The 27,548-nt window shown below is 38.3% G+C and overlaps 2 protein-coding genes and 1 long non-coding RNA gene across 4 annotated transcripts; all 3 read right to left on the bottom strand.

The window, feature by feature from the left end:
- Window positions 1–11,820: 11,820 nt before the first annotated feature.
- On the bottom strand, window positions 11,821–12,998 carry LOC118046552 (uncharacterized). The gene is made up of 2 exons (XR_012170792.1): window positions 12,761–12,998; window positions 11,821–12,512 (listed from the first exon to the last, which is right to left on the bottom strand). It is a non-coding gene; the product is annotated as an uncharacterized lncRNA (long non-coding RNA).
- A 4,816-nt stretch (window positions 12,999–17,814) lies between these two features.
- On the bottom strand, window positions 17,815–21,267 carry LOC140956027 (uncharacterized). The gene is made up of 3 exons (XM_073411921.1): window positions 20,556–21,267; window positions 19,024–19,469; window positions 17,815–18,519 (listed from the first exon to the last, which is right to left on the bottom strand). Exons 1-3 carry the CDS (start codon window positions 21,265–21,267, stop codon window positions 17,815–17,817), a joined length of 1,863 nt encoding a protein of 620 aa, XP_073268022.1.
- Window positions 21,268–24,094: 2,827 nt separating this feature from the next.
- Window positions 24,095–26,920, bottom strand: LOC118046579 (uncharacterized). 2 transcript variants are annotated; one of them, XM_035055552.2, is made up of 11 exons: window positions 26,762–26,920; window positions 26,580–26,616; window positions 26,412–26,482; window positions 26,268–26,317; window positions 25,803–25,876; window positions 25,648–25,710; window positions 25,065–25,152; window positions 24,894–24,956; window positions 24,736–24,815; window positions 24,566–24,637; window positions 24,095–24,448 (listed from the first exon to the last, which is right to left on the bottom strand). In XM_035055552.2, exons 2-11 carry the CDS (start codon window positions 26,609–26,611, stop codon window positions 24,367–24,369), a joined length of 675 nt encoding a protein of 224 aa, XP_034911443.1. In that variant the 5' UTR covers window positions 26,612–26,616; window positions 26,762–26,920; the 3' UTR covers window positions 24,095–24,366. The 2 variants fall into 2 exon arrangements, with proteins under 2 accessions (XP_034911443.1, XP_073267728.1); XM_073411627.1 differs by having other exon boundaries at window positions 26,580–26,623; window positions 26,763–26,903.
- Window positions 26,921–27,548: the final 628 nt, after the last annotated feature.

The raw sequence follows: 27,548 nt of genomic DNA, 5'->3' as shown, positions 1-27,548 counted from the left end.
GATCCCTCTTGAGCATGTATGCTTCTGCTACTTGTTCCACATCAGACTTCTTCCGCAAACGGCGAAACGCTTTGACTCGGTGAGTTTCGCGACATTCCGACTTCTATTCCCCGGTTTGCCGAAATTCAGTTGCCTTTGAATTTCGGGTGATCCCTCTTGAGCATGTATGCTTCTGCTACTTGTTCCACATCAGACTTCTTCCGCAAACGGCGAAACGCTTTGACTCGGTGAGTTTCGCGACATTCCGACTTCTATGCCCCGGTTGCCGAAATTCAGTTGCCTTTGAATTTCGTGTGATCCCTCTTGAGCATGTATGCTTCTGCTACTTGTTCCACATCAGACTTCTTCCACAAACGGCGAAACGCCTTGACTCGGTGAGTTTCGCGGCATTCCGACTTAGATTCCCCGGTTGCCGAAATTCAGTTGCCTTTGAATTTCGTGTGATCCCTCTTGAGCATGTATGCTTCTGCTACTTGTTCCACATCAGACTTCTTCCGCAAACGGCGAAACGCTTTGACTCGGTGAGTTTCGCGACATTCCGACTTCTATGCCCCGGTTGCCGAAATTCAGTTGCCTTTGAATTTCGGTGATCCCTCTTGAGCATGTATGCTTCTGCTACTTGTTCCACATCAGACTTCTTCCGCAAACGGCGAAACGCTTTGACTCGGTGAGTTTCGCGACATTCCGACTTCTATGCCCCGGTTGCCGAAATTCAGTTGCCTTTGAATTTTGTGTGATCCCTCTTGAGCATGTATGCTTCTGCTACTTGTTCCACATCAGACTTCTTCCGCAAACGGCGAAACGCTTTGACTCGGTGAGTTTCGCGGCATTCCGACTTCGATTCCCCGGTTGCCGAAATTTCAGTTGCCTTTGAATTTCGGATCCCTCTGAGCATGTATGCTTCTGCTACTTGTTCCACATCAGACTTCTTCCACAAACGGCGAAACGCTTTGACTCGGTGAGTTTCGCGACATTCCGACTTCTATGCCCCGGTTGCCGAAATTCAGTTGCCTTTGAATTTCGGGTGATCCTCTTGAGCATGTATGCTTCTGCTACTTGTTCCACATCAGACTTCTTCCGCAAACGGCGAAACGCTTTGACTCGGTGAGTTTCGCGGCATTCCGACTTCTATGCCCCGGTTGCCGAAATTCAGTTGCCTTTGAATTTCGTGTGATCCCTCTTGAGCATGTATGCTTCTGCTACTTGTTCCACATCAGACTTCTTCCCAAACGGCGAAACGCCTTGACTCGGTGAGTTTCGCGCATTCCGACTTCGATTCCCCGGTTGCCGAAATTCAGTTGCCTTTGAATTTCGGTGATCCCTCTTGAGCATGTATGCTTCTGCTACTTGTTCCACATCAGACTTCTTCCGCAAACGGCGAAACGCTTTGACTCGGTGAGTTTCGCGGCATTCCGACTTCGATTCCCCGGTTGCCGAAATTCAGTTGCCTTTGAATTTCGGGTGATCCCTCTTGAGCATGTATGCTTCTGCTACTTGTTCCACATCAGACTTCTTCCGCAAACGGCGAAACGCTTTGACTCGGTGAGTTTCGCGACATTCCGACTTATGCCCCGGTTGCCTGAAATTCAGTTGCCTTTGAATTTCGGGTGATCCCTCTTGAGCATGTATGCTTCTGCTACTTGTTCCACATCAGACTTCTTCCGCAAACGGCGAAACGCTTTGACTCGGTGAGTTTCGCGGCATTCCGACTTCGATGCCCCGGTTGCCGAAATTCAGTTGCCTTTGAATTTTGTGATCCCTCTTGAGCATGTATGCTTCTGCTACTTGTTCCACATCAGACTTCTTCCGCAAACGGCGAAACGCTTTGACTCGGTGAGTTTCGCGACATTCCGACTTCTATGCCCCGGTTGCCGAAATTCAGTTGCCTTTGAATTTTCGTGTGATCCCTCTTGAGCATGTATGCTTCTGCTACTTGTTCCACATCAGACTTCTTCCGCAAACGGCGAAACGCTTTGACTCGGTGAGTTTCGCGGCATTCCGACTTCTATGCCCCGGTTGCCGAAATTCAGTTGCCTTTGAATTTCGTGTGATCCCTCTTGAGCATGTATGCTTCTGCTACTTGTTCCACATCAGACTTCTTCCACAAACGGCGAAACGCCTTGACTCGGTGAGTTTCGCGACATTCCGACTTAGATTCCCCGGTTGCCGAAATTCAGTTGCCTTTGAATTTCGTGTGATCCCTCTTGAGCATGTATGCTTCTGCTACTTGTTCCACATCAGACTTCTTCCGCAAACGGCGAAACGCTTTGACTCGGTGAGTTTCGCGACATTCCGACTTCTATGCCCCGGTTGCCGAAATTCAGTTGCCTTTGAATTTCGTGTGATCCCTCTTGAGCATGTATGCTTCTGCTACTTGTTCCACATCAGACTTCTTCCGCAAACGGCGAAACGGCTTTGACTCGGTGAGTTTTCGCGACATTTCCGACTTCTATGCCCCGGTTGCCGAAATTCAGTTGCCTTTTGAATTTCGTTGATCCCTCTTGAGCATGTATTGCTTCTGCTACTTGTTCCACATCAGACTTCTTCCGCAAACGGCGAAACGCTTTGACTCGGTGAGTTTCGCGGCATTCCGACTTCTATTCCCCGGTTGCCGAAATTCAGTTGCCTTTGAATTTCGTGGTGATCCCTCTTGAGCATGTATGCTTCTGCTACTTGTTCCACATCAGACTTCTTCCGCAAACGGCGAAACGCCTTTGACTCGGTGAGTTTTCGCGGCATTCCGACTTAGATTCCCCGGTTGCCGAAATTCAGTTGCCTTTGAATTTCGGGTGATCCCTCTTGAGCATGTATGCTTCTGCTACTTGTTCCACATCAGACTTCTTCCGCAAACGGCGAAACGCTTTGACTCGGTGAGTTTCGCGGCATTCCGACTTCTATGCCCCGGTTGCCGAAATTCAGTTGCCTTTGAATTTCGTGTGATCCCTCTTGAGCATGTATGCTTCTGCTACTTGTTCCACATCAGACTTCTTCCACAAACGGCGAAACGCTTTGACTCGGTGAGTTTCGCGACATTCCGACTTCTATGCCCCGGTTGCCGAAATTCAGTTGCCTTTGAATTTCGGTTGATCCCTCTTGAGCATGTATGCTTCTGCTACTTGTTCCACATCAGACTTCTTCCGCAAACGGCGAAACGCTTTGACTCGGTGAGTTTCGCGGCATTCCGACTTCGATTCCCCGGTTGCCGAAATTCAGTTGCCTTTGAATTTCGTGTGATCCCTCTTGAGCATGTATGCTTCTGCTACTTGTTCCACATCAGACTTCTTCCGCAAACGGCGAAAGCTTTGACTCGGTGAGTTTCGCGACATTCCGACTTCTATGCCCCGGTTGCCGAAATTCAGTTGCCTTTGAATTTCGTGTGATCCCTCTTGAGCATGTATGCTTCTGCTACTTGTTCCACATCAGACTTCTTCCGCAAACGGCGAAACGCTTTGACTCGGTGAGTTTCGCGACATTCCGACTTCTATGCCCCGGTTGCCGAAATTCAGTTGCCTTTGAATTTCGTGTGATCCTCTTGAGCATGTATGCTTCTGCTACTTGTTCCACATCAGACTTCTTCCGCAAACGGCGAAACGCTTTGACTCGGTGAGTTTCGCGACATTCCGACTTTGATTCCCCGGTTGCCGAAATTCAGTTGCCTTTGAATTTCGTGTGATCCCTCTTGAGCATGTATGCTTCTGCTACTTGTTCCACATCAGACTTCTTCCGCAAACGGCGAAACGCTTTGACTCGGTGAGTTTTCGCGACATTCCGACTTCTATGCCCCGGTTGCCGAAATTCAGTTGCCTTTGAATTTCGGGTGATCCCTCTTGAGCATGTATGCTTCTGCTACTTGTTCCACATCAGACTTCTTCCGCAAACGGCGAAACGCTTTGACTCGGTGAGTTTCGCGGCATTCCGACTTCTATGCCCCGGTTGCCGAAATTCAGTTGCCTTTGAATTTCGGTGATCCCTCTTGAGCATGTATGCTTCTGCTACTTGTTCCACATCAGACTTCTTCCGCAAACGGCGAAAACGCTTTGACTCGGTGAGTTTCGACATTCCGACTTCTTATGCCCCGGTTGCCGAAATTCGTTGCCTTTGAATTTCGGTGATCCCTCTTGAGCATGTATGCTTCTGCTACTTGTTCCACATCAGACTTCTTCCGCAAACGGCGAAACGCTTTGACTCGGTGAGTTTCGCGACATTCCGACTTCTATGCCCCGGTTGCCGAAATTCAGTTGCCTTTGAATTTCGTGTGATCCCTCTTGAGCATGTATGCTTCTGCTACTTGTTCCACATCAGACTTCTTCCGCAAACGGCGAAACGCCTTTGACTCGGTGAGTTTCGCGACATTCCGACTTCTATGCCCCGGTTGCCGAAATTCAGTTGCCTTTGAATTTCGTGTGATCCCTCTTGAGCATGTATGCTTCTGCTACTTGTTCCACATCAGACTTCTTCCTCAAACGGCGAAACGCTTTGACTCGGTGAGTTTCGCGGCATTCCGACTTCGATTCCCCGGTTGCCGAAATTCAGTTGCCTTTGAATTTCGGTGATCCCTCTTGAGCATGTATGCTTCTGCTACTTGTTCCACATCAGACTTCTTCCGCAAACGGCGAAACGCTTTGACTCGGTGAGTTTCGCGACATTCCGACTTCGATTCCCCGGTTGCCGAAATTCAGTTGCCTTTGAATTTCGGGTGATCCCTCTTGAGCATGTATGCTTCTGCTACTTGTTCCACATCAGACTTCTTCCGCAAACGGCGAAAGACTTTGACTCGGTGAGTTTCGCGGCATTCCGACTTCTATGCCCCGGTTGCCGAAATTCAGTTGCCTTTGAATTTCAGGTGATCCCTCTTGAGCATGTATGCTTCTGCTACTTGTTCCACATCAGACTTCTTCCGCAAAACGGCGAAACGCTTTGACTCGGTGAGTTTCGCGATTCCGACTTTGATTCTATGCCCCGGTTGCCGAAATTCAGTTGCCTTTGAATTTCGTGTGATCCCTCTTGAGCATGTATGCTTCTGCTACTTGTTCCACATCAGACTTCTTCCGCAAACGGCGAAACGCTTTGACTCGGTGAGTTTCGCGACATTCCGACTTCTATGCCCCGGTTGCCGAAATTCAGTTGCCTTTGAATTTTGGTTGATCCCTCTTGAGCATGTATGCTTCTGCTACTTGTTCCACATCAGACTTCTTCCGCAAACGGCGAAACGCTTTGACTCGGTTAGTTTCGCGGCATTCCGACTTTGATTCCCCGGTTGCCGAAATTCAGTTGCCTTTGAATTTCGGTGATCCCTCTTGAGCATGTATGCTTCTGCTACTTGTTCCACATCAGACTTCTTCCGCAAACGGCGAAACGCTTTGACTCGGTGAGTTTCGCGGCATTCCGACTTTGATTCCCCGGTTGCCGAAATTCAGTTGCCTTTGAATTTCGGGTGATCCCTCTTGAGCATGTATGCTTCTGCTACTTGTTCCACATCAGACTTCTTCCGCAAACGGCGAAACGCTTTGACTCGGTGAGTTTCGCGGCATTCCGACTTCTATGCCCCGGTTGCCGAAATTCAGTTGCCTTTGAATTTCGTGTGATCCCTCTTGAGCATGTATGCTTCTGCTACTTGTTCCACATCAGACTTCTTCCGCAAACGGCGAAACGCTTTGACTCGGTGAGTTTCGCGACATTCCGACTTCTATGCCCCGGTTGCCGAAATTCAGTTGCCTTTGAATTTCGTGTGATCCCTCTTGAGCATGTAGCTTCTGCTACTTGTTCCACATCAGACTTCTTCCACAAACGGCGAAACGCCTTGACTCGGTGAGTTTCGCGGCATTCCGACTTTGATTCCCCGGTTGCCGAAATTCAGTTTGCCTTTGAATTTCGGGTGATCCCTCTTGAGCATGTACGCTTCTGCTACTTGTTCCACATCAGACTTCTTCCGCAAACGGCGAAACGCTTTGACTCGGTGAGTTTCGCGACATTCCGACTTCTATGCCCCGGTTGCCGAAATTCAGTTGCCTTTGAATTTCGTGTGATCCCTCTTGAGCATGTATGCTTCTGCTACTTGTTCCACATCAGACTTCTTCAAACGGCGAAACGCTTTGACTCGGTGAGTTTCGCGACATTCCGACTTTGATTCCCCGGTTGCCGAAATTCAGTTGCCTTTGAATTTCGGGTGATCCCTCTTGAGCATGTACGCTTCTGCTACTTGTTCCACATCAGACTTCTTCCGCAAACGGCGAAACGCTTTGACTCGGTGAGTTTTCGCGACATTCCGACTTCTATGCCCCGGTTGCCGAAATTCAGTTTTCTTTGAATTTTGGTTGATCCCTCTTGAGCATGTATGCGTCTGCTACTTGTTCCACATCAGACTTTTTCCCTAAACGGCGAAACGCTTTGACTCGATTAGTTTCGCGGCATTCCGAGTTCGATTCCCCGGTTGCCGAAATTCAGTTGCCTTTGAATTTCGGGTGATCCCTCTTGAGCATGTACGCTTCTGCTACTTGTTCCACATCAGACTTCTTCCGCAAACGGCGAAATGCTTTGACTCGGTGAGTTTCGCGGCATTCCGACTTGGATTCCCCGGTTGCCGAAATTCACTTGCCTTTGAATTTCGGGTGATCCCTCTTGAGCATGTATGCTTCTGCTACTTGTTCCACATCAGACTTCTTCCGCAAACGGCGAAACGCTTTGACTCGGTGAGTTTCGCGGCATTCCGACTTTGATTCCCCAGTTGCCGAAATTCAGTTGCCTTAGAATTTCGGGTGATCCCTCTTGAGCATGTATGCTTCTGCTACTTGTTCCACATCAGACTTCTTCCGCAAACGGCGAAACGCTTTGACTCGGTGAGTTTCGCGGTATTCCGCCTTTGATTCCCCGGTTGCCGAAATTCAGTTGTTTTAGAATTTCGGGTGATCCCTCTTTAGCATGTATGCTTCTGCGACTTGTTCCACATCAGACTTCTTCCGCAAATGGCGAAACACTTTGACTCGGTGAGATTCGCGGCATTCCGACTTAGATTCCCCGGTTGCCGAAATTCAGTTGCCTTTGAATTTCGGGTGATCCCTCTTGAGCATGTATGCTTCTGCTACTTGTTCCACATCAGACTTCTTCCGCAAACGGCGAAAGGCTTTGGCTCGGTGAGTTTCGCGACATTCCGACTTCTATGTCCCGGTTGCCGAAATTCAGTTGCCTTTGAATTTCGTGTGATCCCTCTTGAGCATGTAGGCTTCTGCTACTTCTTCCACAAACGGCGAAACGCCTTGACTCGGTGAGTTTCGCGGCATTCCGACTTTGATTCCCCGGTTGCCGAAATTCAGTTGCCTTTGAATTTCGGGTGATCCCTCTTGAGCATGTATGCTTCTGCTACTTGTTCCACATCAGACTTCTTCCGCGAACGGCGAAACGCTTTGACTCGGTGAGTTTCGCGACATTCCGACTTCTATGCCCCGGTTGCTGAAATTCAGTTGCCTTTGAATTTCGTGTGATCCCTCTTGAGCATGTAGGCTTCTGCTACTTGTTCCACATCAGACTTCTTCCGCAAACGGCGAAACGCCTTGACTCGGTGAGTTTCGCGGCATTCCGACTTTGATTCCCCGGTTGCCGAAATTCAGTTGCCTTTGAATTTCGGGTGATCCCTCTTGAGCATGTACGCTTCTGCTACTTGTTCCACATCAGACTTCTTCCGCAAACGGCGAAACGCTTTGACTCGGTGAGTTTCGCGGCATTCCGACTTTGATTCCCCGGTTGCCAAAATTCAGTTGCCTTTGAATTTCGTGTGATCCCTCTTGAGCATGTATGCTTCTGCTAAGAGACTTTGGAGTGATTTGATACGGAATTTGGATTTGAAGAGAAAGAAGCGGTCTTTCATAGGCTTGATGCTTGATCGTCTGAAGAAATATCACTTGACTTGACTTAAGCGTTGTTTAGATGATACTTTATAAAAAATTTATATAATTGTTCTCGTTTATATTATTTTATATCATTTTTTGTTAAATAAAATAAAATGATGAGATTTAAACTGTATGATTAATAAAATTTTAATCTAAAAAATTAAGTTTTAAAATATAATTTATATAATTCTAACAATGAGAAAGGAGAGTTTAATTTGTCTATTTTGTTGAGTAATATTTATTATGTGAACAAAGTTAATGTAGAGAAAAAAAATACATAGAATCTTTTAGCTAGGTTATATTTTGATCTGATTAATGCAAAATCAGGTTGAGAAATTGGTTACATACTTCTGTTTAATGAACATAATTATATATTTGGTTTATACTGGCTGTTTATTTCGCTGACCTCAATGTATCAACTATATAATATATATTACTCATTAGGTGAAAGGCAAGGCTAATTATAATAAATTTATGTGCCGGTAAAAATTATAATTGCAAGGAATTGGAATTCTTCTAGCTTGGATGGTAAGGACTGAGAGTGTGTTTGGTATTGCGGTAGCTGTTGTGGTTGTGGTTTAAAAAAAGTTGTTTTATAAAAAGTACTTTTAGTTGATGTTGGTTTGAAAAAATAGGTGTTTAGTTAAAACTGTGGTTGAAATTGAAGTTGAAGAAAAAGTAGTTTAATGTGTTTGGTTAAGAGTGCTTTTAAAATTGAGGTTATAAAATAATTTTAAAAATATATATTAATACTGATGATTTTTAATTTAATTATTATGGATTTAATTATTGCTATTATATCATGAAATAAACCATACTTTATATAAAATAGTTTTTTATTATTCCATGAAACCATTTATAATTTCATTACGTACGAAATATATCCGACAAAAACACCGTTGATTGGATAAAATATTATCAGGTATAAAATTTACTCTAAACTAGTTTTTTTTAAAAAAAAAAAATTAACACACTTAAAAAAAAAAGTCCCGTAGGCAAGTGAACAGTGCAATTCTCTTGCACTGTTCACATGAACAGTGTACGCAAAACACTGTGTTAAACTGTTCAAAACAGTGCAATTAACATGAACAGTGAAAAAAAACATGAAATGGTTGCTTCTCTTTTCCTGTGTTTTTATCGTAGAAATTAAGTGGGGCCCAATAAACAGTAAATGAATTTTTTCCTTAACCAAACGGTTGCGCACTGAATTTTAAATAAAATGCAGCCGCAGCCGTAGAGCCAAACGGGCTTTAAGGAGTGTACGTGGGGTACCCAAGTTCAGTTTTCGATGTTATAAGCCATGGGCGTTTTTTTTTTTAATTTCTTGCGTAGAAGTGTAAATAAAAAATATTTATTTTTGAATAATATTTTTAATAAATATAATCTTACGTGTTTTTTTTTTTTTATTCAATTAATTTTATATTTATATTCATTTTTAATATTGTACTCTCGGCATAAAATAGCTATTTCATGTCAAGGGGTGTGAGTTAGTCTACCTATCTTTTTAGAAATGTCTCTGCTACTTTAGGAGTACCCACCAACCGTTACTTCATTTATTAATTTATTAATTTATTAATTGAGTATCCCATTAAATTTATATGTTTTATGTAACCTAAAGAAAAGGAAATAAAAAAAAATTGCATCAATTTTAATATGTGGTTGTTAATATCAATATTATGAGTGCCTGGATATAAATAATGTAGATCAAAGCAGTCTGTTACATTCCCCTTGTAATCTTTCATCGCTTCGTCAATTGGAGCGAGCAAATATTAATACCAAACTTATCCTTGAATTTATCGGAGCTGCAGATAGGCCACAACACTGCGCATCCTCTCGACTCGAATAGCAACTGGCCTTATCTAATCAGTAAATAACCACCTACAACTTTGCCGGAACACCCAAGTGACCACCGGCCCTTTGATTTGAACCAAGAACTCAAAACCAAGATATCCCTTCATCATATTCTGGGTTCTCAATGGCAAAGAAAACAGAAACTTTGAAGAGTAGAAATTGCATGAGAGGACATCTCAAAATGCTCCGAATGACTTCATAAATCAGAACCATGTTACATTTACACGCGCAATAATCTGGTTTAGGTCATCTGATTATCGGCAAGATCCAAAGATATTAAAGAGACTCTGGAGTGATTTGATACGGAATTTGGATTTGAAGAGAAAGAAGCGGTCTTCCATAGGCTTGATGCTTGATCGTCTGAAGAAATATCACTTGACTTGACTTGATCTGATTTGTAAATCGTCTGAAGAGAAAGAAGCGGTCTTCCATAGGAGGAGACATGGCTTGATTTATGGAGATTTAAAGATTTACTTTGCATGGATACGAAGTTAATTGGTTTGATTTGACTTTATCTGTAAAGATTTGGGTATTTGAAGATTTTACTGCAGAATCGATTTGAAGTTACTTTTAGGAATTTGGGGTGCTTAGAAGATTACTGAACAACTTTAAAGCCTTCTGCTTTTTTTCTCTCTTTGCAAAATAAATGACTTAATGCCCATTTATAATGATGCGAAGAACAATTCACAGTTCACACCCTTATATCTCCTCCTCTCAACTTTAAGTCTCGAGTAGAATCAGATTCTGGCCTTTTAAGAGCTAAATATATATATTCTCTGTCGAAAATCTCTGGATAAAGACACCATCTTTCTCATTTCCCGCTGGGACGAACACTCTTAACCGAGTGTTCGGCATTGTGTTCCAAAAATGTTTTTTAAAATATTTGAATTTTTTTTATTTTAAAATAATATGTTTTTAATGTTTTTAAATTATTTTAATATACTAATTTTAAAAATATAAAATAATATTATTAACATATTTTTTTAAATAAAAAATATTTTAAAAAATAATCTTAATTACACTCGCAGACACGGTTTTAGAGGCTTTATGTCACTGATTGAATATCTTGACTGCTCCTAACGTGAGATGTGTCAGTTGATAGTTACGGCCAGTTACATTTCTACACACTTCCAACCAGATAACTGTTCTTTTCCCTAATTGTTTATTCTAATATTGCTGAATAAATATGTAAAGTACATTTTGTGAGCAAAAGTTTTATTTAAGATCTTACTTTTAGTACTATATTATAGCATTAGAATGAATCATTTAAAAGAGTTATTCTAGATTATTTTAAATTATATGTGGTGTGAGTAGAAGTTATAACCAGTGTAGAAATTAAATGAATAAAAATTTTATGAACCTTTATTTTAATAGTTTTTTTATATAAATTAACATGATTTATCAAAAGGAAAAATACAAATTTTGCTGTTATTGTTTTTTCAAATGAGCAAAAATTAGTTTAAGACAATATGCAAAAATTTCCCCAATCTAATAATTTGATAAATTTTGATGTAGTTTTATTATTTTTGGATTTTAATATTATAGGTTTTTGGGCTTCTTTTTAAGTGATTTTAGAGTTTTGTCAGGGAGAAATAAAAGTGCTAAGAATATAATATATAGTTTAGGAGTTGTTTAAGAAGTTTTCTTTTTATAAAACTTTTGCCCCATTCTAATAATTTGATAAATTTTGATGTAGTTTTATTATTTTTGGGTTTAATATTATAATATGCAAAAAGTTAATTGCTAGTTAGTTCAGTACTTTTCTTATTTTAATTATTCTAACCCTAAAAACCTTAAAAAATGTAGATTTAAACCTCTTTAACCATATATATTTAGATGAATCTCTTGAGATTGCTCTTTTATTGTCTAATACTAGTAGATAATTAATTAGTTATTTTGTGTATTTAAAGATAGGAAAAGAAAGTATTTCCAATTATATATAAAATAGCAAAAGTATTTCCAAAATCTTTATTTTTTAAAAAAAAAAAACCTAATTTATTTGTTGCCTTGTGAAAAATCAGTATCCAAAATTGAAAAAATCAGACAGATGGGAGGGTTAGCATTATATAAAGTATTGGCATGAAGAGATCGACTCAATATATCAACTATTAAATTAATAAAGAAACGATTAATTCAACAACTCATCATAGTACGAATGAGCTCATTTATGCCCTAATTAAGCCCTAATTTTAGAAAAAGGAGAACATTGTTATACATTCAAGGATGGGCATCTCTTGCCTCACATATTATATTCTTTTTATGAACTTGCGTCGAATATCACTAATAATAAATCTCTGGTGCTTTTTCTTTAATCTGTTTCTCTTTTCCCCCCCTTTCTTGTCCTCCTAAGGATAGAAAAAAGATACATATTTCGATGGAGCAAAGTCTTGCCTTCTGGAGCTGAACAGATCTAAACAAAAGCTGCATCCACAATATATATATATATATATATATATATATATATATATATATAGATAAAAATAGACTTACAAGAGTTCTTCACTCCCTTTCATCGAGTCAAATGAACTAGAAGAGAAACAAGCCAGATGCAAAGAGAACCGGAAAGAAAGACGAACCCAAGTGCACCGCTCGCAAACCCCATAATTTCTAAAGACTCGGATAACACAGCATCTCTCTTGTATTTGTGATCATAACCAGACTGATAATTCCAGCCATTTTTGAGTCTGCACCATGCGTCCATCTTCTCCTTCATCTTTACTTCTGCTATTCTGCCTCTCAGAATACCCAGATTTGCATCCACGATATTTGCAGATGTTCCTGCCAACCCCGGTTTCAAAACTGCATGAGGATTTCATACAAAAGCTAGCACCCAATATAAATTCTTTGGTAAAGCTAAAGTATTTAGCATCACTGATCATAAGAAAGAGGCAATAGTCATTCTTGTGTGTGTGGGTGTGTGTGTGTGTAACACACAGATAGGGGAGAGGTCTCTTAATTAGGAGGATAGGTATTCATTTTGTCTAAACTATCCCAATTTAGAAGGACAAAAGGAGGTAAATATATACCATCTTCTCGAAAGCTTTGGCATCTAATTACTCGGGGATGCTTGGAAGTGATCAGTTCCTTGTGCCTGCGAAAGGGAGGACTCGAGCAACTAGTAGGTGGGTGAGAGGAAGCCATGTCAAGGTGAAGTACTTCCTCCTCGAAACTATTGGTATATGAAGATGTGGAGCTCTGATGAATTTACGGCTGGTAAGGGAATCATGTAGCTTCAACTTGCAGAGATGTGGACACCTGTGCTCTTTTACCCATTTAATTTATCGGTGGTGGTTCTCATATATATATTTTCAATTATAATAGAGCTATCACTTTTATTTCGGGAAAATGATTTACAATTAAATAAATTAATTGGGTATAAAGACATGTTTGGGAGTGTAGTTACAATTATTTTATAAAATATTTTTTATTTGAAAATATATTAAAATAACATATTTTTTTTATCTTTTAACATCATCACATTAAAATAATTTAAAAAATATAAAAAATATTAATTTGAAATAAAAAAATAAAAAAAAATTTAAAATTTTTAAAAAATACTTTTGAAATGCAAATAATATTGGGACTTATCTTATCGTTTTGCTCCCTTTTTTTTTCAATTATAAAAGCAATTGTTCAAACGGATTTTGTGTTATTATTTCGTTAAATAAAACCCTATATTTGTAAAATTGAATTTTTAAAAAAAAACTGATAGTTAATTGCTATCCAATTACTATATATATATCATTTAAACAAACGTACAATCTTCGCGACATAAGATGCAAATTGTATCCAGATACATGTTATTACTTGATTAGCACATGATCAACAAAGACAATCATCACCTGGGCCTTAATTATTTTATGTGTTAATCACATGATCAGTCTTCTTTATTGAAGTGCAAGACACGATCATCTTAATTTATCCTAAAATCTAAACCTTTACTTCTCTCTTAAACCAATTAGAAATCCTTCTAAACTTTGATCAAACTAGATACCGTTCGTATTCATCAACATTTTGTGTTTATTTATTAAAAACACAAAATGTCAGTGAACAAATTATAATTAATACAAGAGCAATTTTAAATAATTGAAATGGGCAGATTAAGCTATGGATCAAACTTGAAGAAAATGAACTTAATAATTAACGAATATTTATGAAATTTTTATATAATTTGTTTATTTGGAGATATGATATGAATGTAATATACCTTCCTACCTTCTTCTTTTCTTTTTTTTTCAAGAGAAGAAAGATGGCGTTAAACTTATCAAGGACCATTAACTATATTTCTTACCCTTTGAATAATTCAGTTGGAAACACACTTCGTCTACGTCTTGTTTATGACTTTTCACGCCTCCATCAATTAATTTGGCCTTTAAATTAATAGCTAGCACCGCAGGTTTAGGTCTCCCTTCACTAAAGAAGCCACTCAACTTACTAGTTTCATTTATTTTTTTAATTGCTAGCTAGTTTCAAATTTGAAGGCAAGCAGGCTTGTGAAGTGGAAATATCACTACAAGATTTAACAGTTTTACCGATGGAATTTTTCCGTCAGCGTAAGACACATATTCCATCGGTAATTAATTTACCGACTAAATCACCGACGGATAATTTTCGTCGGTGAATCTCTCGTCGGTAATTTTTTATCCGTCGGTAATTCCGTCGGTAATAATATTACCGACGGATTTACTGGCGGAACAGACGCGTTGATAAAATTTTTTTATTACCGATGGATTTACCAACGGATTTACCGACGGAAATTTCCGTCGGTAATTATTTAAAAACATTTAAAAAAAAATTCATTTTATAAAATTATAAAATAATTAAATTAACATAAATCAACAATTGTATAATATATACTCAAAATGCTTGGAAAAAAGAATAAGAAAATCAACTCAAACAAATTTGTAACAAATAAATAAAACAAAAAAATTAATTCAACTCAAAAATTCATATGAAAAAAATGAAGTTGCAATTGCTAAAAATTTAAAAATCCTATAAATAAATCAACTAAAAATTGATCTCATATGAAAAAAAAAAAAAAAAACTCACAACAACATTTATACAATTATTAAGAACAAAATCAATTAAAATTAAATAAAAAACAAATATAGTGAAAAATCATGAAAAAATAAGAAAAAAGAAAGATCTTACCTTAATATACTTGCAAGTGAAGCTAAGGAAAAAAAAATCCATGAAGCATATTAATTAAAGAAAACTAAGAGGATAAAAGAAGAAAGAAGAAGAAGGAAGAAGAAGACATACCCGAGCATGGAGGAAAAGAGAAGGAGATGAGGAGAGAAAAGAAGAGAAAGAAATAGATATTGATGTTTTTACATATAGTGAAGAAGAAGAAGAAGAAGAAGAAGAAGAAGAAGTAGTAGTAGAAGAAGAAGAAGAAGAAATAGAAGTAGTAGTAGTAGAAGAAGAAGAAGAAGAAGAAGAAGAAATGAGTCTGTCTCTTGTGAAATAAGCGGATTCAGGTTTTTTATTGGGGCGCGTTACCGACGGATTTACCGACGGATAATTGAATATTAATATTTTTTAATTATTCCGTCAGTAATATTTAATTTAAATTTTCAATTTCGTAAAAAGTTTTCAGAAACCGCCAAAAATTACCGATGATTTTTCAATCCGTCGGTGATTCCGTCTGTAATATTTAAATGAAAATTTTAAATCAATTGAATTTTTTCAAAAAACCGCCAAAACACGCCAATGAATTTTCAATCCGTCGGTGATTTTGTCCATAAAGTAAAACAATTAACAGTGCAATTGGAAGATAAACAGTTCTAGAGCTCTCTGTAAAATACCGACGGAAAAATTCCGTCGGTAATTCCCTTTGTAATTGACATGATGAACAGTGTTCACAGTTTACCAACGGATTTATCGACGGAATTACCGACGGAATTTTTCCATCTGTAATTCCGTCGGTAAAAAACGACATGTCATCTTTTTTTTTTTTGCTTTGCTCTATTTTTTTTTCCCACGGTAATTCCCTCGGTATATACCGAGGGAATCTTTTCCGTCGGTAAAATCCCTCGGAAATTTACCGACGGAAATATTCCCTCGGTATTTCCGTTTGTATTTATTGATTTTCTGGTAGTGTATTCTCTCTAAATAATATCCATGATAAATAAAGGGACTGCCAAATTATGCTTAGCATGAACCAAGAAAATAGAGGGCACGCAACTCCAGCAATAATAGAGAAGCCCTTTGGTAAATTACCTTCTGTCTTAATTTATCTTTTTTTTTTTTCTTAGGTTATAATGATAAGAAAGATATGAAAGAATTCTTGCTTAATCCTCAACTGTCTTATTAAAATGAACAACAATGTGGCTTTATATAGCATTTGCAATGCAGAGTACATGCAGAGTAACTGCTGCCCCGAGATCAAAGGATTCTGTTGCTGAACTGATGCTAACCAATTAATTGACTTAACTGACTAACTGTTCTAACAGATTTATCTAACTGACCTTTCTCAACATTCTCTCCTTTAAACTAATCTGTGTAACAATTAGTTTACATCAGGTATCACAAAGACTCCCATTTGTCCTCGAAGATTCTCAAATGTCTGCAGCTTAACTGGTTTTGTTAGAAGATTAGCTACTTGATCATGTGAGCCACAGTGCATCAATTCTATGATCTTGTCTCGTGTTAACTCACGTAGGAAATGGAACCTCACATCAATATGCTTGTTGCGTCCATGCATAATGGGATTTCGTGAGAGCTTGATGGTTGAGCTATTATCACACATTAGGATGGTGCAGCCTCTTTGTTCATGATTCAGTTTCTCTAGAATTCTTCTCATCCATACTGCCTGGCAAGCACAAGCTGCTGCTACCACGAATTCTGCTTCAGTCGTTGACAGAGTAACTATAGGCTGCTTCTTTGATGCCCATGAAACTGCTCCTCCACTCAGCATGAAGACATAGCCGGATGTGCTCTTCCTGTCTGTAATGTCTCCTGCATAGTCACTGTCAGTGTATGCAATCAGCTGCTTGTCCTCATTCTTCTTATAGTATATACCATAGTTAATAGTGCCCTTCAAGTATCTCAATATCCTTTTTGCAACTTGTAGATGCCCTTCTGTTGGATTAGCCATAAACCTGCTTATAAAACTCGCCCCAAACATGATGTCTGGTCTTGTAGTAGTGATGTACATAAGACTTCCTACTATTTGTTTATAGTAAGTATCATCGATTCTGTTTCCTTCTCCAACTGTATCAGTTTTGCACCCAGGCACTATGGGATTCATTATTGCATTGCTTTCTTCCATTCCAAAGCGTTTCAGAACTTCCAATATGTATTTTCGTTGACAGATAAAGATTCCATTGGAATGTTGCAGTACTTCTATACCTAGGAAGAATCTCGTTCTTCCTAGATCAATCATATCAAAAACCTTCATCATCGACTGTTTGAATTCCAGCATCATCTCCTCATTATCTCCAGTGAAGATCAAGTCATCTACATAAATGCTCACGATAAGGATTTTGCCTCCACTGGTTAGTTTAACAAACAAAGTCTGTTCACTGATGCACTTTTGGAATCCTTCATGAGTGAAGTAAGCTTCAATGCGGCTAAACCAAGCTCGAGGGGCTTGTTTTAATCCATATAGTGCTTTGTGTAATTTGTAAACTTTGTGCTCATTGCCTTTCTGCTCATACCCTCTTGGTTGTTCCACAAACAACTCCTCACTTAATTCCCCATGCAGGAAGGCTGACTTAACATCTAATTGATAGATAGGCCACCCTTTCTTAGCAGCTAGAGCAATGATCATCCGAACAGTATCCATCCTTTCCACCGGAGCAAATACTTCAGTATATTCCACACCATGTTGTTGAGCATAACCCTTAGCCACTAGCCTGGCTTTGAACTTATCCACTTTGCCAGTTTCATTTAACTTGGTCTTGTATATCCATTTCACACCAATCTTCTTGGTTCCAGCTGGTAATTCCATTAGACTCCATGTCTCATTCTTCTGAATTGACTCTATTTCAGCATCCATGGCCTCCCTCTACTTGTAGCTTTTCACTACCTCTTCATAGCTCACGGGGTCATCAGAAGTCACAATTGCCATGTTCAATTATGTTTCTTCTTCTGATAGTCCTTCACCAGAGACATAGTCTCTCATCCAGCTGGGCATGATTGTCTCCCTCCTTGTGTTCAAATTGACACCTTCTTCATATATGGTGTTGATATGAGCATTGCTTGATCCTTCAATGCCATTCAAAACTGACTCTGCTCCTGAGTCTGTAGTATTATTCTCAATTGCCTCTGCATTTCTACTGATGTTTGCATTTTCTCCATCAGTTGCACCTTCTCCTCCCCATTCTAAATCCATTTGTAACTCCTCCTTGTGACTGATATCCCAGTCCCAATGTTTTTCTTCTTCAAAAATGATGTCCCTGCTAGTTACAATTCTCTTTGTTGCAGGATCATACAATTTGTACCCCTTTGATTCTTCACTTACTCCCAGCAATATGCAGCACACACTCTTGTCTTCCAATTTAGTTCGTCTTGCATTTGGTATGTGCACATGAGCTACACATCCAAACACTCTAAAGTGTTCAACTGAAGGCTTGATTCCAGTCCATACTTCTTCTGGAGTCATGTATTTTACAGCATTAGTAGGACATCTGTTCAAGACATATATGATCCAGTTTACTGCCTCAGCCCAGAAGCTCTTGGGAATCTTCTTTTCTGTCAGCATGGATCTTACCAAGTTCATCATTGTCCTATTCTTCCTCTCTGCCACTCCATTCTGCTGAGGAGTGTAGGTTGTAGTTAGCTATCTCTTGATGCCATGTTGCAAACAGAACTCATTGAATTCCAGTGAGTTGAATTCACCACCCCTATCTGTTCTTAAGCTCTTGATGTATTGTCCAGTTTCTTTTTCCACAAGCTTCTTAAAATACTGGAAATGTTGGAGAGCTTCTGATTTCTCTGCCAAAAAATAGACCCAGGCCTTTCTGCTATAGTCATCAATGAGGCATAAGAAATACCTTTTCTTACTGTTTGAGGTTGGTGTGATTGGACCACATAAGTCTGCATGAATAAGTTGTAACCTTTGTGATGCACGCCATTGACTTCTTTTAGGAAAAGGTTCTCTATGCTGCTTGCCCGTAATGCAGGCAGTGCATTTTGTGGTTGATGCAGGAAGTTGTGGTAATCCTCTCACCATCTTCTTGTATTACAGGGTTCTTAATCCTTTATGGCTGAGGTGACCATATCTGCAGTGCCATAGATGAGACAGATCTTGTGCATGTGTATGGAAACATGAGGTATCTTTAACTTGAGCCTTTGCTATTAGCACAAACATCCTGTTGATTGTCATCCTGGTTTGAATGATCAGACCCCTCATAGGATGATAGACTTTGCATGTTCCTGATTTGATAAGAATTGCCATACCCTTTTCTTGTAGCTGGCCTATGCTGAGGAGGTTATTCTTTAGTTCAGGTACATAGAAGACATCAGTGACCGTGTGCTGCAAGCCATTCAAGAGCAATTTGACTTTTCCTTTACCAAGAACTGTCATCCGTGTGTTATTCCCAAGCTTTACCAGTTGTCTAAATTCTTCATTCAACTCATAGAACATATTCTTATCTCCACACATATGATTTGAGCAGCCAGAGTCAAGAAACCATGAATCCTCTCGATTGCTGTCATATAGTTCCACATGAGACATCAATAGTATTTCTTCTTCATTGTTTAGTTCTGCATAATTTGCCTCCTTGTTTACTGTGGGACATTCATACTGGAAATAGGGGTGTTTACGGTCCGGTTCGGTTCGGTTTTAACTCAAAAATACAACCAAACCGAAAAATAATATTTTTTATTAATACAACCCGAACCGAACCGAGAACCGGTTCAAATCGAACCGGTTTTGTTCGGTTCGGGTCGGTTTTTTAGCCAAAAAACCAGAAAAACCGGACTATTTTATGGTAACAGTGATAACCGGTTCACTCACTTCCCCTTCCCTTTCCGCTTTCTCCTTCCCCTTCCCTTTTCAGATGATGTTAAGAAATATTTGATATTAATAATCAAACTACATAATTTTAACACAATAAAATAACTCCTAGAAGCTCTCCTTGTCTCTGGCTTACAATCTGCAGAGAGAGCTTGGATAACCATTGTTCACTTGCTTTTGAGGGAAGGGGAAGGAGAAAGCCCAAAAACTAGGAGGGGAGGCCAATTCATTTGGCTATTCTGTCACTTTAGAAAAGGAAGAAGGAATAGCTACAGAGGAACTTGCTTCATCACTACATTCTATCCCATCTAGTGAATCTCTCCTTCCTTGTGATTGGATTGTCGAAGGCAGCCCTTTTCAAGTCTTGGAAAAGGTTATGAAGATGAGAAGGGGAAAGGGGAAAAGGGGAAGGGGAAGGCTGGGAAGGGGGAAAGGGTAGGGGAAGGGGAAGAGGGTGGGGCGGCTGAGAAGGGTGAAGGGAAAGGATGGGAAGGGGGAAGGGGAAGGGAAGGCTGGAAAGGGAGAGGGGAAGGGGGGTGGCGGCTGGAAATAAGAAAAGTGATTTAGGGTTAGAAATAGTAGTTTTTATACCTTTTTTTAAACCGGTCCGGTTTGATTCGTTTAATCGGTTTAAGCTGTTTTAAACCGAAATTAAACCGGACCGAGTGATTTTTTTGTATTTTTTAATCGGTTTATTCGGTTTTTTTATCGGTTCGGTTTTTTCGGTTAATTTTTTCTCGGTTTTTTCGGTTTAATCGGTTGGTCGGTTTTTTTGAACACCCCTAACTGGAAATGGCCAAGCTTGTGACATCTATAGCATTCCACAGTGGTTTTATCAAAGGTATATCGTCCTCTACCTCTTCCTCCACCTCTAAAAATTCGTCTGCTTTGACCTCTACCATATGACCTTTCTTCATATGTCACTTTTAAAGCTTGTTCCTCCATGCTGTGTTTCTGAAATTTTTGTTCATGTACAATCAATGAGCTTTGTAACTCATCAATTGATAGAACATCAATATCCTTTGATTCTTCAATTGAACATACTATGTAGTTGAATCTGTCAGTTAAAGATCGAAGAATTTTTTCCACAATTGTTACATCTCGCATTTGCTCTCCATAGATCCTCATTTTGCTGGCTACAGTCATAACTTTTGCAAAGTAATCAGTGACATGCTCACCAGTTTTCATCTCCAGTGTTTCAAACTCCTTCCTTAGTGTTTGGAGGATTGATCGCTTCACTCTTGCATTTCCTTCATATTTCCTCTTCATCGAGTCCCAAATCTGTTTGGAGGTGTTCTTCTCCGGAATGGTTTCAAGTATAGTTCTGTCAATGGCCTGAAATAGGTAGTTTTTTACCTTCAGATCTTTCAGTTTTAACTCCTCTAATTTCTTTCGTTGAGTTTCCGTTACACTTGCTCCTTCTTCTGGTTCTGTGTAGCCTATCTCAATCAAGATCCAGAATTCCTTGGATCGCAAGAAGTTCTCCATTAGCATGCTCCAGTGATCAAAATGGCCATCAAAACGTGGTATGGATGGTTGAATAAAATTGTTGTTGCTGTCATTTGCCATCTCTCAGTTTTGCTCTCCTTTGTTTTGTGAAGAAAAAGAAGAAGGTAGAAGAGTAACAACACTCTTTAATTACGGCAGAATCAATTACAGCTTTCTTTTCACTTGCTGCAGCTTTTTTTTTTTTTCTTATTTCTGCTCTGATACCAATTTGATAAGAAATATATGAAAGAATTCTTGCTTAATCCTCAACTGTCTTATTAAAATGAACAACAGTGTGGCTTTATATAGCCTTTGCAATGCAGAGTACATGCAGAGTAACTGCTGCCCCGAGATCAAAGGATTTTGTTGTTGAACTGATGCTAACCAATTAACTGACTTAACTGACTAACTGTTCTAACAGATTTATCTAACTGACATTTCTCAACATATAATTCTTCAGGGATCAGGATCATGATATCTCCCTTCTTTTTTCCTAGGTTTGTTAAAACATAATATCTCATCTTTTCAACTATGCCAATGAATTAACCACTGAAGATTACGAATAAAATGATATAGAAAATACATGCTATGCCACTTGTATGCCATAATCATATTGCTTTTATTAATTTTAAACTCCTTCAGTAATTACGTATGTCAACTAGGGAGTGGGAGATGCACCATTTCTCTTCATGGGAGTGTTTTTGCTTGTTTTTTTTTAAATATATTTATTTTAAAAAACATCAAATTGATTTTTTAAAAATTTGTTATGATTTTAATATATTAATATCAGAAATAAAAAAAAAACTAAAAAATCAATTAAAAAAATACATTACACTATAATCTCAAACACGCTATTATTCTATTGATTTTATAGCTAATTGAAAAAAATAAAATTATTAGCATTTTTTTTCTATAAGTATTTTCATAAAAAAAAAAAAAAAGGGGGGGGGGGGGTAAATTTCTGCGAGTATATTCAGTACTTTGAAGGAAAATATATTTTGAAACCCACGAGTTAATTTAACCATTACGTACGTGCTTAGCCATAACTCAGCAATTTTCAAGTAGTTGTTGCATGTATCGAAAGCAATTTATGGAATCCTTGCTTTTGTGTGTATATATATATAAATATATAAACTACGAAAAAGATTGTAAAAGAGAAAGGCACGGTATAAATACACTTGGAAAGAGCAGCATTAAAGAAGGAGCAGAGTGAATAGGGTTTGGTTATATATAATTACTAGAAATCGTGATCATAAACAAAGTGGTTAGGTGCGATGATTTGAAGATCCGATCATGGGTGCTAAAAATCAAACAGATAGAAAAGAGGCCAGTGCAAGAATACCCGGTGGGGCCTGTTTTGAACAAGTGTCACGTTTATGAATCCTGCCTTAATATTTTTATGCTCGAATTCTAATTTCCCACCACGTAGTACCTTGACAAGAATCCCTGCCTCGTCTGCCTGTCACGTCTTACGATAAACATTGGAGTTCTTATTTTAATTATTTATAAGATCCTATTCAATCATGCAATTCAAGGAATTAAGACAGATTTTGCTTACTCATGGTTGTATGGATTCTCTGCACATTTGAGCTAAGCTGCTAACAGCTATCCTTCGAGTACCTGTTAAAATTATTCAATATTGCCGATCAATCCGTACTTTGATTTTTTGTGATACAGTTATTCTAAACACTTAATAAAATTAAAATATGTAGCACTTATTTAATTCATTAATATTTATTAAAATATTGGATTTTTTATTATTTTCTCAACTGGGTTTAAAAAATTAAAGTGGCATTTAGATATTGTTTAAGAGATGTTGTGAGACATTCTCGTTAGCTTTTTCTGTATTAAGCAGATCCAACTATAGTGGCAGGCATGGATACAAAAATGAAAATAAAATAAAAATAAATACAGGGAAAATACTAATTCGCAATAGAAAATGTATTTGCAATCTGATGGATTTTATTTACAGAAACTCAGAGTGATTTAGTAGTACGTATATGTAGTGCAAACTCAATCAAAATCTAATTGCTAATGATTTCTAAAAATAGTTCACACACGTGAATGCTTTCAAGGCATATTAGCTGTAGGGGTGATTGCCACAACTTCTTTTTGTGGCTTTTTTTAAAGTATTTTTTATTTTAAAAAATATTAAATTAATTTTTTTATTTTTTTGATGTGTAAATAAAAAAAATAAAAAAATACTATTTTAAAAAATACTATATCACAATCTCAAACACACCATAATTTTTCTTTATTCGGGTGCCTGGAAACATATATCATTCGCTTGGTTTTAAATACTAGAAAAGCGATGGCAGTGCACTTGTTATTTTGATGATGGAAAAGGTTGAAGGTACATGTGTGTGTGCGCGCGCGCGCTGTTCCATTTCATAATCACTGCCAAATGAACAAGTGTACATCCCGATGCAGTTTTAGTTAGGCAGAAAAAAAGTAAAGTGCATTGCGAAGACAAGATTGATCAATCAATCAGCAAGATACCTGTAAGCACTGATACTCCACTCAGTAGCCAAGAAAGAAGAAGGCACGACGCTAGCTCTTTTAGAGAGGCCAATAGTTTTGTAAGAAGTGAAATCAAAAGATGACAATACCTCCACCTTCCCGGGATGAATGGACCAAATAAACTGTGACACTTGTTAACCCTCAAAGCTAGTCTACTTTCATAGAACGCACATCCCTGGAAAGTGGGAGCTCAGGTTGCAAACAATGCCACGGCATATTTGACGGAGGCTTCAAAATTCCCATTGCAAACAGCTATGAGGTTGTAGATGGCCGTCACAATTTTTTTTCCCTGTTTCTCACTCTTGGTGTCTGCAATGTTCATTTCTCCACGCATAATTTCCTTTTCTAAAGAAATCCAGGAAACCCATCCAATACTCAGTTGAGGATATTTACCAAAGTCCTTGGAATATGACAAGGAATTGAATATACTCCAGCAAGGTTTTACTCACATGCCTAGCATTAGATTTCAGTTACATTTATTTTACAGATAGCATTTTGTCAAGTACAGAGAGCAGCAACTATATGCATACACATGTTGGAACACAAATCCTACCCACTTAAGTGCCATGAGTCTATGGCATTGTTTTTTACACAACTACTGACGGATGTCAAGGATCTTCACATATAAACATCAAACAGGCGGTCCATACCTATCTGCGCTTACATGTCCATGTCATCAAATATTTCTCCATCCTCCTCATAACTTGAGTCATCCATGAGAAATCCTTCAGCAACCAAGTTACTGCCACAAACAGAAATAGCAAAACCAAAAAAAAAAAAAAAAAAAAAAGAGCCATTAGCTTTGATGTCCAAAAGCTTAAAAAGACAACATAAAATAAAGCAAAACATATCGACCCACCTAAAACAGCAGAAACGGAAGCTCACAACCCTCTTTAGTTTTCTGTTGTAGAAAAAGAAATTGAAAGACCAACTGTTGAAAAAAAAGAATCCATGTCAAAACTCTTCCTTTAAGGGAATCCATAGCAGAACTAATTTTTATTTGAAGGCTAGAAGGTGACAGAAACTTACATGGCTCCTTTCTCTAATGATGGGTCTGCGTCAGAATCAGGATCATAACTGTAGATTTCACACTCTGATAGTTTTACAACCTGCACCACAATATTATCACAAGATTCACAACACTGCCTCTTGGTACAACATGCCTTTGTTTTTTTGAGTAAGCTCACCTCATCCAGAGCCTTGTATAATGTTTCCAGCAAGGAGCTGCCCTCATTTTCCTCAATCCATGCCTGCACAGATCATTGAATCAAGGAAATAAGGCTCAGAGTATTTAGCACGATAAAGCTACTCATGATATCACAATAGCCATCCAAGAATCTGAAGCAGTTAGCTAGTACCCTTGATGCTTCAAACATGTAGCTATCAAAAATCTGCTTAAAAGAATCCCAGCTTTCCTCTGTGAAGAACTGGTGAGCATTCACAGCACTGAAAACCGCAATGGAGGCGAATATCGTAAATTAAGGAAACCAGAAGGAATAATACTATGTGTCCAGTAGAATCTGGCTATGAAACAAAACTGATATTAAACAGAAATCGGGGCAACCATACAAATGATCAGCATCAGATTTGGGAAATGGAGAGACTTGAACTCTCAGCTCCTACTAGAGCAACAGTATGTGAACTGTCTGTCAAACCTTTTGACAACACTCCCAATGTAGTTGAGAAAGGATTATATAGTGGGTTGCCATGTCGCCCGAAAAGCTGACAGTAGCATTACCCATAATCCTCCTTTGAGAAATAAATACATTATATAAACAAACCTTTTGACAACACTCCCAGTGTAGTTAAAGAAGGATTGTATGGTGGGTTGCCACGTCACAGGAAAAGCTGACAGTAGCATCACCCATAATCCCCCTTTGACCATCTGTGAAAAATACAAACACATAAAACAATGAGATACAATGAAAGGTACAGTGTTACCTGAAATCATAATCCGGATACATGCGATATAGCGTAAGAACCAGGTAAATCAACGTCTTTCGGCTGGAATGAGCATAAAGAAAAACCAGTCAAAAAAACATAAGGGACTAACCAGTATTTCCAAAGCTACCTCGATAAGATATAAGATTCACCACCTGGATCTGCTCAATAAAAATTCAGCTGGTGACGATGAGTCTGTATCTGAAGACTTCCCAAGATAATCAAGCATCTAAAGTGGAAGCAGTTATGGAAACCACCACCACCCAAAAAGAAAGAAATAAAATTTAGATCTAAGGTACAAAAACTCCACCATCACAAATAATATTTTGCAATTTCGCACCTTCTACGGGACTGCATAACAATCGTAGGGGAAATATAATTAAAGCATCTAAAGTGGAAGCGGTTATGGAAACCACCACCACCCAAAACGAAAGAACTAAAATCTAGATCTAAGGTACCAAAACTCCACCATCGCAAATAATATTTTGCAATTTTGCACCTCCTACGGGACTGCATAACAATCTTAGGGGAAATATAATTAGACAACTCGACCAAGAAATAAGAAAAAAAATACGAAGGAAGCATGCAGTGCTTTATTAAATTAAATATTCCAGAATCACCTCATTCTCCAAACTGAGGGAGAGCTTTTTGTCCGTTCCAGTGTGTTTACCTTGAGAAAACACAACACGCGTATATATATATTAAAAAAAAACAGATTTCAAAATCAAATTCCAGTTAGTCACAGATTTCAATTTCGGACTTACAAGAGTAAGGTTCGAGATATCCCCTAATTGTTCGTTCCCCGAGATTTAAATGACTTAAGAATTCATTCATTCTGGACCAAAAAAAAAGCACAAAATCAAATTCAAAATGACAGATTATGAAAAGGAAACTAAGGGGAAAAAACAAACAACACTAGCAAAGATTTTTACCGTTCCAGCGGTGTATATTCTAAGAACTTCATGCTGACTGTTTCCGGAAAAAGAACAAACAAAAACAACAAGGGCAGCATGGAGGCAGATCAGTTAGGTTAAAGGAGATAGAAATTGGTCACAAACAACTCAATTCGGTGCTAATTGAGAAATAAACAAAGGGAGATGATTGATTAGTGTACCTGAATTGAAGTCGAGATCTGAAACAATTTACCGTGATATTTTGCTAGAATTTAAGCGGTTTGTTGTCGGAGAATCGATGAGGTCCTAACCCTGAATTCTATCGAATATATTCGATTGTAATTGGTTGCTGGTTTGGTCTTTATTTTTAGATAAGTTTCCTGCGTTGACTCGACATTGTTGGGCTGGATTAGACTCTGACCCAATAGCCCTCCAAGAACGACCCGTGAGAGTCCAGTTTGTTTGCTATGGCCTTGGGTTTCTTCGACGAAAACGCTTTGATCATATGAGATAATTTTTCGATTTTTTAAGTGGGAGTAATTTTCAAAACAAGGAAAAAAGAAGAAGAAGATAAAAGGTGTAATCATTATTGTTTTTTTTATGATTATTCTTTGCTGGGTTAATTAAATAGTTTTTTTTTATAATGTTGTGTGCTCTTTTGTCAAACACGTGACCCATTTTTCATAAAAGCTTCCACAAGGTCAGAAGAATTTCAATTGTTGAACTCAAATTTGCATCAAACTCTTGGACTTTCAATTTATCAAGTATTGTTAAAAAATTAATTTATTGACTCGCATCCATGTGCTTTCGACCGATGAGTTCTGTATGTGCACACTGTGATCTACATAGCTTAAATCAAGTTCAATATATTTTATTTTTTAAAACATAAAAAAAAAATCACACATTTTAAAAAAGCGTTTAAAAACAAAATTGTATTTATATTTTTAAAAAAATTAATTTTTTTTTTTAAAAATTAATTTTTTTTTATATTTTGAATCATTTTAATGC

The sequence above is a fragment of the Populus alba genome, chromosome 10, assembly GCF_005239225.2.
Source record: "Populus alba chromosome 10, ASM523922v2, whole genome shotgun sequence".
NCBI classification, from domain to species: Eukaryota; Viridiplantae; Streptophyta; class Magnoliopsida; order Malpighiales; family Salicaceae; genus Populus; species Populus alba.
Note: the sequence above shows the minus strand (reverse complement) of the source record. Positions and strands in the feature narration are given on the sequence as shown.